General features: G+C 39.2%; 1 protein-coding gene across 9 annotated transcripts in view; it reads right to left on the minus strand.

The window, feature by feature from the left end:
* Positions 1 to 201: 201 nt before the first annotated feature.
* The window catches only part of LOC116042671 (septin-9-like), a 75,606-nt gene continuing 63,479 nt past the window's right edge, over positions 202 to 12,328 (minus strand). For 7 of the 9 annotated variants that reach the window (XM_031288957.2, XM_036000347.1, XM_031288956.2 and 4 more), the window contains 5 exons: positions 9,105 to 9,222; positions 6,212 to 6,307; positions 5,774 to 5,870; positions 3,021 to 3,072; positions 202 to 2,294 (listed from right to left, as the gene is read on the minus strand). In XM_031288957.2, the coding sequence (XP_031144817.1) occupies positions 2,078 to 2,294; positions 3,021 to 3,072; positions 5,774 to 5,870; positions 6,212 to 6,307; positions 9,105 to 9,222 (580 nt within the window). In that variant the 3' untranslated portion in view covers positions 202 to 2,077. The remainder of the gene's footprint in view (positions 2,295 to 3,020; positions 3,073 to 5,773; positions 5,871 to 6,211; positions 6,308 to 9,104; positions 9,223 to 12,328) is intronic. The other 2 variants (XM_031288960.2, XM_031288959.2) reach the window with 1 other exon arrangement.

Raw genomic sequence — 12,328 nt, forward strand, 5'->3', positions numbered from 1 at the left:
CACTGAAAATGTTCTGAACTAATTTATTTCAATTTTAAACCAACCAACTGATGAATATTGACATGTGTTCATGGGTTTAACATTGTGAGAATTGTTCATATTAATTAAACCTTTGGGAATTACCAGCATAGAGAAGCATCAGCTCTAAGTTGCCCCCTCTTGAATTAAGTTTCTATATTTTCGACAATCAAGACAATCAACTTTAAACAATAAAAATATCAATCTTTATTCTTTGAGATAGCATATCAAAGATAATCTGATGATACCATAACAAATTACACAAGAACTATACAACAGTAAGCAAACCCAATAACTTTATCTGATTAAAGACAATAGTTCTCTTGGTTTTTGAATGTATTATCTCTTCTGTGTGTATGGAAATGTTTTTGGTTTGACTTGGAAGAGGCAGAAAATACACTTTTTGAAAATATGTTGCAAATTTAGATGTAGTCTCTATAAAGTTTCACTTGAGTTTGTATCAATGCACACATTTAACACAAATATTAACTTTCTAATTTTATTGGTGTTATTTAAGGATTTTGCACAAATTCTTCCTTTCAGTGGTAGAAAAACACCACCTCTGACAAAATCTGCTTTAATCTTGTAAATGTCACTGTTCTAACCATTATCTATTGGCAGGATCTGTTGTAATTGTGAATATTCAATGTACAAATATTGACAACTTTTGCACTTTGGTGCAAGTTATAGTGCAGCTTAGCCAACAGAGTACAACATACTGTGTGAATACAGGTCACAAGAAATAAACACTTAGTAAAGATAAAAGATCATCACTGTTAGAGACCTGCAACAAACCTCTGGAGCCAACAGCTGGAATGAAAGTTGAATTAAACGGATTACACTTAACATGCACATAAATACCTATTCATGAATCAATTCTATATACTGCATGTGCTTCTCTTTAGGACACCAAAAAATTACTTTTATTTGGTTTACAGTCAGAAAAACAAAATGGACAAAACGGCTGTATGGGACAACAGTTGTACAGACTTTACAACTCCCATTGTATATAATAATATTAGAACATGAATTGCAATAAAAATACAATAGTGAATGAGTAATATAAAATGCAAGGTATGACTGTATTACACAACATTGGCATTATATAGAAAGAGACAGGATGGTTTGGCAAAAAGGGGTTTTAAAAACATAACACAACGGAAAAATGACAACAGGACTAATTTCTCCAAAAGCTGCTCCACACTGCCACTGTTTGTTTTTTATTATTATTATTTTGCAGTGCGGAGGTGTCAACAATATCTTTGCTTTCTCCATGACACTATAAACCTAATCTAAGTATCCCTACTTAACCCTAGTATCTATATAAAACTATACACCACAACACAAAGCAGACCAGGCCAGTGGCACCAACAGTTAATCCTAGTTAAGAGCTAATTTCATCTGATATGCTGTACTTCATTTTGAATTACTGTTTGCCATTTCTCCTAATCTGGGCAGCCCTGCATGGCGAAACCTCCTGTCACCCCAAGATCCTGCAAAGGTATTCTGTCCACAACAGGCTTTGTTTTCTCTTATTGGCACTCTTTTTTTCCATCATACTACTTCATTTTGATCAAAATCTCCACCGATGGTTTCCTTACATCTTACTTCCATGGATAGTGCACTCTACTGCAGTCCTGACAGCCAGCGAGTGCTCTAAAAATAAACCAAGCAGCCAGAGCTCAGTAATGAGATATGTATAAATTTACTTTTGTTTATCCATTACCTAACTTTTTTGGTTTATTGTAAACAATCCTGAATGTAGATTGCATTGTGCAATCAGGAAGATGAGGAGAAAAAAAACAAGGGGAGTTCTGTACAGTATGTGGATCTACAGGTAAAACATGATTTTGCTCACTAAAGGAAAATGTTGGGATTTACTCTGAATCATGTGTCTTGGAACTTCCTGTGGTTAGGTTGCTTTTTCGGGCAGAAAAAGGTCCTTCCAGAAAAGGGCTTCACAGCATGAGTGTGTGTTTGTGTGCATGTGGGCTTGTTTATGTATACAGAATACATGTATGTTTTGTGCCTGGCTGTGTCCTGATGTCATATATTGGCTCTACATCTCGTGGGAGAGGGCTTCATGCTGAGCAGCCACTCCGTTGGCCTGCAGGGCGCTAGGCTGCCCCTCAGGCTGACCGTTGGCCTTTGGCTGATCAGCAGGATTGTCAGATGCGTGTGAGCTGAAATGGCCGTTGGACTCATTTAACCGGCGGACACGATATGTCTCATAGTGGATGCTGCCTGTGATGTCCTTTATGTTCTGCATGTGTGTCCTGAAAGACAGAAAACAGTATTACAACATCAGTAAGTATTGACTGTAGCGTAACAGCAAAACGCCTACAATAAGCAAAATATGTTTTCTTGTGTTACTTTATAAGTCTTTGATTCCCAAAGTGGGTGCCATGGCACAGGCCAAGAGAGTGCTGCATTAATTGTTAGCTTTTTGTGAATAGGGGACCGTAGCTGTCCCACACTGGACAACTTCATCTACAAGGGAAAGTTATCGTACGCTAAGATTCTTCTAAAAAGACTAAAAAAATACCTATAGTATTAAATGTAATATAGTCTATGTTTTCTATGTTAATTGGCAGATAGAATCAATATGATTTGTTTTGACAGTATGTTACCATTGAAATATACTTAGTCATTTTTAGTTGAAAAGGTTTGGAGAACCATTGTTTTTGCCTAAAGGCAGGCATAGATTAGACTCATGTACTAACAAGCAACTCAAATGCTAACATGTAATAGAGAGCCTTTGTAGAAATGCCTGTTGTAACACTGTCTAGGGAAGCACTCAACCCATCTAAAATAATTTCATTAGTATTGATTTTAGTAGGGAAGTGAAGCTTCATAGAGTCTCTGTGCTGTTTCCAATTCATTTCAACAAATAAAGTGAGTTGCTTATAATCAAGCAAGAGGCTTGGTCCATAGCAAGTCTTTTATATCATTTCATATATATTGTTTATAAAATAAACTCTAGAGTTATAATGCAAGCTCACCTGATGAGGAGGTCCCGCAGGTAAGCAAACTCACAGTGTGCAATATTCTCAACTGCAGAGAGAAAAAAATAGGAAATATTAGTTGAATTACATAACTTGAGAGAGACTCACAGACTGTTTTTATGCAGCAGATAAATTACTTCACACACACACACACACACACACACACACACACACACACACACAGGGAAAATATGTCCAACAAATGAAATGAGATAACTAAATATTATCCCTTCTATTCCAGATTACTTGCCATTCCTCAAAGCACCACAAAATGGCAGTGTTGCTCACAAGTCAACTGAAGGGCATCCTCTAACATGACATCTCCAGCAATTTTCTTAAGCCAAGATAACACACTCCTCCACTTTGGAGTAATTTAATACATCTCGGCTCTCCTCTATATTGGAAAACTTTAAGTGAGACGTTTTAACATACTCCCTGTGACAAGCCGCTGGTGCCTCCAGTAGGGCTAACGCATGTTTGAATTATAGATTATGTCAAGAGTGTAAATGAAAAAAGGAGGGTGCTATTTATGTAAAGCTTTGAAATCCATGGGCAGGAAATTAAACTCTCTTTGAAAAGAGGAGAGCGGAATAACCGCTGGGTCTGTGAGCGCTGATTAGTGGCGTCGAAGGAAGACGCTGCTAACTTGGAACGAGCTGCACTGCTGGTATCTCTACTCTCTACTCGTACCTACAGTATATACAGTACAATATATACATTTAAATGCATGTCTACTCGTTTTCCTCCCTCCTTCTCTAATCGTTTCTCCAATCCTTGAAAATAAACAGTTTCTTTTCCACTTGGAATATATAGAGACTTCTCCTCTGAGGCCTAAATTATGTCGGTGCCGAAAAGTCCAACAGACCAGCAGCTTCCTCTCTCCTCCTTTTCCGTGTTCCCTCTCTCCCACCACCTTCTACTAGAAAGGAGCCATTGTTCTTTCAGTCGGACAAGACGGCATTTGTCCCACAATCCATGTACTTCACCTCTCTCGCCCCTGCCGTTCTGTGAAGTTAATTTCATAATGCCTGCTGAGAGAGTAGTAGTCACCTTCAAATTCTTAACACTAAAAGGGTCCATGGTACTAGCTCAGAAATGTCATCTTTTCAGGGAGTACAACAGCCTTGTTTAAGCTTGAACGAAATGCATTTCTGAGGTTCACGTAGGACCAATGTAATACTTAATAGGAAGGAAAAACACATTTCTGCTACACCAATTTGTAGTCATTAAAAAAAATATTTGTGAAATATTGGATAATTTTACCGCTATCGGCATTTTATTTCTAAATGTTATATTCAATTATTTAAATAAAACCATCTGAGAGATTTAGAGGGGACATCTCTCTTCGGTGGAACTGCCAACAAATCACAACTAGACATCTGGGTTTTTTTTGTAGGAGGCTTTGTATTGTATTCTTTAAGCTTGTCGTATGATTTATTGTAAAATCTTAAATTTGAAAAGTAACTATTAACTACAGCTGTCAGATAAATGTTGTGGAGTAAAAAGTACAATATTTACCTCTGAAATGTAGTGGAGTGGAAGTATAAAGTAGCAGAACATACAAGTACTCAAATCAAGTACTTCAAAATTGTACTGAAGTACAGAACTTGAGTAAATGTACTTAGTTACTTTAATCCACACTTTAAGAGTTGAACAGTCCCTGAGCAGACTTAACGTAGCTATATGTTACTTCTCTCTTTAAAGGTCACATTCCCAGTGAACCAGTAGGTGGTTCCCAACCACCCGGAATCACAGATGAACTAGACAAGCAGCTTTGTTAGATTCTGCAGTCGGAATAATTTACAAGATATAAAAAAATGTTTATTTTTATTGATAGTCCCTTGTCCAGGCCTCCTTCAGCTGTCTTATTAACTTCAATCACACACACACACACACACACACACACACACACACACACACACACACACACACACCTACCGGGTGAGGTAAGGACATTCACTGGCTAAGAACCTTGGCAGTGTGAGCATGCAGTACAGGCCAACAAATGTAAACTGTATCACAGTTGCTGCGTATAAGTGTGTGTGAGGCAGTGTTTCTGTGGAAAAGGACACAGAAAGTCCTTGTAAATCTCTTCCCCTTGTCTCATACATGTCCCTAGTTACAGACTCAGAGATATGTATGTAAACAAATGCCTGGTAGTCAAAGAACAGATGGTTTTACCAGCTGGCCAAATTTTAAAGCTGTAGTTCGTAATTTCCACATGTTGAAAATACACCGAAATTGCGAATCTGTTGTCTTCATGCAAAGCTGTTTCACCGTGTTGTTGCTGGTACGTTGCATAAATGCCATCAACTTACCGGGTAGCCTGCATGTGATTTTTTTATTTATCAGAATGATTAAATTAGATGGCCTGTCAACTAACAAGTGTGACCCAGTTGTGAGTGTGGTAAATGAGACCTTTTAGTGTTTGAACAAATTCCCCCGTGTAGATGGACATTATAATATTATTATGCCAATCTGTAATATATAAAGTTAAGAATTATTAAAAACCTCAATGGATTTGTCTCAAGTGGATTTCAGCTTTAACCGATGCTGTTATTTGTTTAGACCGTCAGGAAACATACATTATTCTGCCTGATAAATCATTTTCTATTGTCTGTTTGGCAGGACAAGAAACCAGCTGTGTGTGTGTGTGTGTGTGTGTGTGTGTGTGTGTGTATGTGTGTGTGTGTGTGTGTGTGTGTGTGTGTGTCTCTGTCTGTCTGTATCTTAAGATCCACGTGTATTACCCTCTATGGTGCCCCATTTTGTTTTCCTTCCCAGAATCTTCTTTCCGTTCACCTGGTACTCCTGGTCACTGCCCACAACAGCAAAAGGGATCATCTCCTGTTGAGTGCACACATGCAAACACACACACACACACACGCACAAATGCACACTTGTCATTGAAGCACTGCTGCTGATTATTTTTCAAGTCATGCTTTTGGTTGTTCACCTTTGCTAGAACAAGATGCTGCAATTGACTTTTTTTTGTGCGACAATCATGACTTTGAGATTTCCAAAAGAAATACAGAAAAGAATAGGAGACAAATAGTGAAAAAAAATTAAATTACATTTGACAAAGGCTTGAATTTAACTTTAGTTTGAAAATACACATTTGTAATTGCTATGTCAAATGCTGGAGCCACAAGAGGACACCGTCTATTGAACTGAGTCTGTGAACGTACCCTGATTTTGTCATTGATCATCCTGTCGTCTGCATCCTCGTCAAACTCTTTCTGAGGGTAAACATCGATTCCATTGGCTCGCAGCTCTTCCCTGATCTGCACAAAGCCAAGCACAATGACACATGGAAACATTACCTCAAATTGGCAAAATACACAGTATCAGCACACAAGTTATCATATATATTTGATCAACGAATTCAGTTAAATAGTGGATATTTTACTACTCTAAAGCAGTCTTCTTTTTATAAATTCACAATTGCTAAATCATTACATCATTATACAAAGGTTTCTGTAACAAGAGCTGAAACAGACACAGACACTGAAAAAAGGGAAGTCAGATTGGCAAACAAAAACAATTCTTTAGGTTCAAACCCTTCATCCATCATCTCACCAACATCTAAGTCAATCAGTGACCATAACATGCAAAAACCACTTGATGCTTGGACTGAATCCTGTTTACATACAGGTATTTAAGTCTGGTTTTGGAGACTTTAATTAAAACTACTCTGACGCACTAGAGGACATAAATAAACACTTGGTTATGTTATGCTGGCTGGTGTTGACATTAAATGGTTCCTTATTCCTTGACATCGAGGAGTTAACATTGAGGTTAACCACTCTTAGGAACAAATCCAGACAGAGGTATGACTTATAAAATGGCCTCTCCTATTCTTTATGTCTTTATAATGCGAAAATGTCCTTTTAATGAATGACAATTTCCACTTGGTCCTTGATCAAACATTTCATTATTTATGCTTGGAAGCTTTCTCAGGTTATAGGATGCAAACCAAGTAAAATTTTACAATAAAAGCCACATCAACTCTCAATTAGAGGAATGCAAACAGACACTCACAGCTGGACACAAAGGCTGAAAATTTAATAGAAAAACCCCTCTTATTCTGTTTGTAAGTTGCTACAGGGAAAGTAAAAACATCAATTGGCACGAGAGGCTTTTAGTCGATAATCTTCAGGGTCATACAGAGCATGTGCGGCCAACCAAAACAATCCAGCTACAAGCCCTGCAGCTTCCATTCTCTGCCAGGGCCTGGTCCAATCCCTGCTTTGTTCTTATTGGACGGTGTTACAGGCATCATGGGGAAAATGGTAGCCAAGACTCCCATCGTGCATCTCTAAAATGAATAAAGCTTTTAGGGAAGTCTGTAGTCTTGGAATGAGAGCTGGAAATATAAAGGAAATGATGGAGGAAGGCAGGTGGCTGTCTGCCTCCTGTGGATTGAGAATTATCCAAGAGAAACACACACTGAGGAAGAGATGCAGCGGAGACCATTAAAGACTCAAGCCAGGTGGAGCGAGAATCTGTTGTTGCAGGGGAAGCCGTGATAAGGAGGTTGGCGGCTATGACGTTACAGTGGAGGATTATCTGTCTGGGGAGTCTCATTGAGTGTTAGTTTTCTATGAATGAGACTACAGTAACATAGGCTACCAAGTAAAAGCAAAATAACCCCTAAGAGGAACAACTAGACTACTGCTTAAAATCTGCATGTTAAATTAAACCTTTGATATCTTTCCAATGTTTAGTCTGTACATTTGCTGACCATGTCGTTTTGTACCAGCTCTTGTGATTTAAAAGTGTACAGTTAAGGACATACTGATACAAAACTAAGAGTCTACAGCCATGCTAGCTGCTCTGTGAGGCAGTACTTAGCATTTAGCTCAAAGCATTTATGTGCCTAACGTCAGCATGCTAGAGTCAAGCCGGAGTCAAATTCCCTGTATGCGTTAACACTTACTTGGCCTTAAAGCTGATTCTGATGCTAACATGCTCGCAATGACAATGTAAACAGTTAAGCAGGTATAATGTTTATGTGTTCACCATCTTAGTTTATTGTGTTAGCATGCTAACATTTGCTAATTAGCACTAATCACAAAATACAGCTAAGGCTGATAGTATTAAATCATAAACCAAAGTCAAGGGATCTCCAGAGTCATTAGGATTCGTTCTCTGGCCACCATGGATATCTGTACCAAATTTTACAATATTCATCTAACAGCTGTTGAGACATTGCACAAAAAAACTAAAATGTGAACCTCATGGTGGTGCTAGTGAAAAATCTAGGGATCACAAAACTCATTAGGAGATAACGCCTGGGAACCATGACTGTCTGTACAAAAGTTTGTGCTTAATCATGCAATAGTTGTTGAATGGCTGCTAGCATGGCTAGAAACATGAGCAACACTTAAAGATGAGCAAACTGTAAAGAGCTTTGACTACCACATAAAGTATCAAAAACAGGGAAATTAACTTGGATTACTTGTAGAAACTGATGAATATTCATTGTTCACCAAAATGCTACTTTCTAGTTCCTTTAATTCTGGTCACGTTAAAGAGAGGTCGTGTTTTTTTCATTATGTACCACACAGTGGTGACCTCTCTGAACATGCTGACTCGTACGATCACCCAGTAATTCACTGGTAATGAAGGGCCTGCCTGCTCGCTTGGCAACTGGGCAGAAGTCCCCCATCTAAAAAAGAGCCTGACTTAAGAGTAGTGGAACGCCGCTCAGTAAATAAATGCTTAAAATAAAGAGTTCTTAAATGTTTCCGTCTGGAATGAGTATGACTTTCAAAGTGTTACAGTTATAGAGATGATACAGTATTCCCCAGGATAGGTACAATGTGGGTTTGCCCAGATGGCTTTTGTTTGTGGTGCCTGGCAGCTCTTCATATGTTACCAACCTGTGAATGTGAATATGCATACACGTGTTTGTGAGGGAAATCCGCCGACTGTTTACTCATCCATTTATTTTAAGCTTAAAGACCTGCTACAGGTTATTGCAGGTGTGATGGGTGGATCAGATTAACCAAAGTCACATGTGAAAACCAGCCTCACACGCACACAAAATACAGCACACAAAACACACACTCCTCTCACCGTCTGTTTAAAGTAGTCCCTCTCCTCTAGGGTGAGTGTGTCGGCCTTGGCAATGACGGGGACGATGTTGACCACTTTACTGAGACGCCTCATGAATTCCACATCCAGAGGCCTCAGACTGGAGGAAGATAGAGATGACAGAACAACTTCATTTCATGCATAAATGTCTGTAACTATGTGTGTTTGTTATTTGGAAACTCCACATTAAGGCATTCTGGTCTGAAACAAAAAAGGAGAAACAACTCACAACACTGCAGATTTGTGCACTAACCCTTTAACATATTCATTTTTTCACTGTGGCACAAAAACAAATCTACTACAGGAAGTTATGGCATGTGGATTCCTAAAAAATGAATATAATGAAACACAGTAACCACTAGAGGGCAATCATTGTCTGTTCCAATACATTCAGTTCACCCAGGTTTCTCATGTTGACACTCATTATACTGCCTTAACCTATGTTGCCGTTTATTTTCTATACTCATTATTCCTGTTACACTCTCCGAGGTGCGATTTCTGTAAAATAGGAAAGTGCACATTCATTTTGAGGGTTAATGCATAAAACAGTTAGTCTAATGCAGCTCTTTGTTTGCCATCTCCCATTTGTCTCCAATTTTCTGCTTTTACTCAACTCAAAGCAAATTTGGACAAAACTATATTCTCCACATTGGTTTTCATTTTCTCCCGTAGCAGCCTTATAATTGTGCCTGGTGAAGAACTGAATACCCCTGTCCTTACATCACTCTACACATCCTTACACTGCTGTTCTACAGTATTCTCTGTACGTTTCCTTTTTCTCTCTGCCTCATTGTTGCCTCTAGTTGCTCCTCCAGACAGACTCCCCTCATGCTGTCTGCTCTGCCCTCCAATTAGCCCCAGCCAAGCCAGGCCAGCCTGGTTTAAAGAGCCAGGGGCAGCTGGAGGAGAGGCCTGGCTGACTCTCCACAGTGACTGACAAGCACGCCATCATGAACATGGGATGAAACATAGGGGAGCATGTGCTACATGGAGCGAGACAGAGGAAAGGAGAAACAGAGCTGCACAAAGGTAAAGAGAGAAGACACAGTAAGCAGTGCATTCAACCAGCCATTACTACGTCTTCATGCATTTTACATGCTGAGGGGATAACTGGCATGTGTCATATACATGCAGGGAGGTAGGATTGCAAGAAATCAAAAGGAAAAAAAGACAAGAGGTGGAGGTCTCTCAGTGTGAATATTTATCAAATATAATGTATGTAACCTCATACATAATCTGTCTATGTACAGTTGCAGGAACGTACAAATTGGCATGTGCGCTGTGTCATATGCATGACTGAGCATACATGCACAATTTCATGTGTACACATGTATCTTTGCATATGGACAATAAATGTCAACAACAAAGTATGCATGCATGCATGCATAGACGTCCACTTAAATCCTTTTTATGTGGTTGGAAATAAAATAGCAGTCATGTACATTGAGAACGATGAGCTTTGCTGTCAAAAGAGAAGAAGAGAGAACAGACAACCACAGCGCAGATAGCTCTCCCTTCCTTCCTTCTTTTATATAATAGATCAGAAACCGGCTCTGAGTGATGAGTGCCAAAGTGCAGCCTTCTTTTTTCAGGAGGACATGTTAAATGAGGTAACAACAACCGCTCAGAGGGGAAACAGTGTGGCTCACTCTTCCATTATTGGAAATGGCTGCCGATGCCATGAGTGTGTTGTGCTTCACTGAGCATTGTTCCTCTATCTGAAACCACAGAAGCAACTTAAATGCAAATTGCTGACACGCAAATTACATTAGAGCCTTGATAAATACAAACTGCTGTTTGAAACGTTTCAGACTAAAAGACAATCGGAAAAGAAAACAGCATATCTCTAATGATAGAGGCCTATGAGAGCTACCAGGGAAGTTCTGTCATCGTTTTCCTGCCTGTCATTCTTGGACTGCGGTAACATGGCAGAGGAGCCGTGTCTATGTAATTGGTTACAGACCCTGATTTAAAACTTCAACTGGCGTTGCTGTGTGAAATGAAAAAGGGAAAATAAGCAAAAAGAGAATAATGACAGAACATTTTGTTGAGTTTTTACATTTTTTCCACCAATTTTTTTCTGTGGGAGGATAACAAAAGTTTGTCACAAATTAAATCTTATTTGTTTATTTATGGTCCAAGCTCGTTTTTGGGTGTATAGAAAATGTAATTGCAAATATGTGATGTATGTATTCCCTCTTCTAAGTCTCCATATCTAAACATGCATATATACAAATGTGTCTTTTAACATATATTCATCTCTATGCCAAGTCACAACAGTAGCCCCAACAGATGCCTCCTTTGTTCTGCTGCCTACAACTCTCTGGTTGGCTCTAAGGAAGACACCACTTCCTGAAAGATGTTTTGCATTTTGTTTTCAAAATGAGTTGGTTTTCATGTGTGCATGTATATGTGTGTGGGTAGTGACACTTTAAATATAGCCTGCTTAGAAACATTTGAGGATATTAGGAGCTGAGAGAAGGAAGCAATACAGATTCACAATAAAAGAGAGAGAGTTGAGCGGTTTGGGGTGTTGTTGAACTGGCTGAACTAAGCAGCTCTAAGTTGTGTGACATACAAACACATTCGGAGCGTCCACACAAGTGTTAGCATGCCTACTGCCCACTTGAGTCCACTACACGCACTGCTTTACATGAACAGGGATACACACAAACACGCGCATTCTCTGAAGCTGCAGCTGTGGCGACATGAGCAGATGATGAGGGGGCCTGTCAAACAGCAGGACGCACAGACACACACATGTCATCCCCCACTCACAGAGAGAACGTTTAAGTGGACAACTGTTGAGTTACTGGTGCGCAGAAATATGAAGAAGCAATGGATGGAGCCGTAACAGAAATATCCACTCAGATGGTTAGTGAATGACCGTGTGCATGGGTGTTTTGAGTGCTTTTATTTGCATGTGGACAATACAATACTCCTTTCAAGATTCCTCTATCCTCTAAAAGATTCCTCACAGGCTCATCGATGTGTGCTTGTCTCTGACTCCACCAGGAATGGATCTGTAAACCACTTGGTATCCCATCGCTCTGTTTAACAACATGTTCCAGATAAATGATCAAGGCACTGGAATGAATAATCAAATCCTGATGTAGCCCTTTTTTAAATTAAAATTCAGTGGAAAAACACTTTCAGGCGTAGTGATTCAATAGATTAGGAGGTTGGCAGAACGTTGAAATGTGTTA

Source organism: Sander lucioperca, chromosome 4, assembly GCF_008315115.2.
Source record: "Sander lucioperca isolate FBNREF2018 chromosome 4, SLUC_FBN_1.2, whole genome shotgun sequence".
NCBI classification, from domain to species: domain Eukaryota; kingdom Metazoa; phylum Chordata; class Actinopteri; order Perciformes; family Percidae; genus Sander; species Sander lucioperca.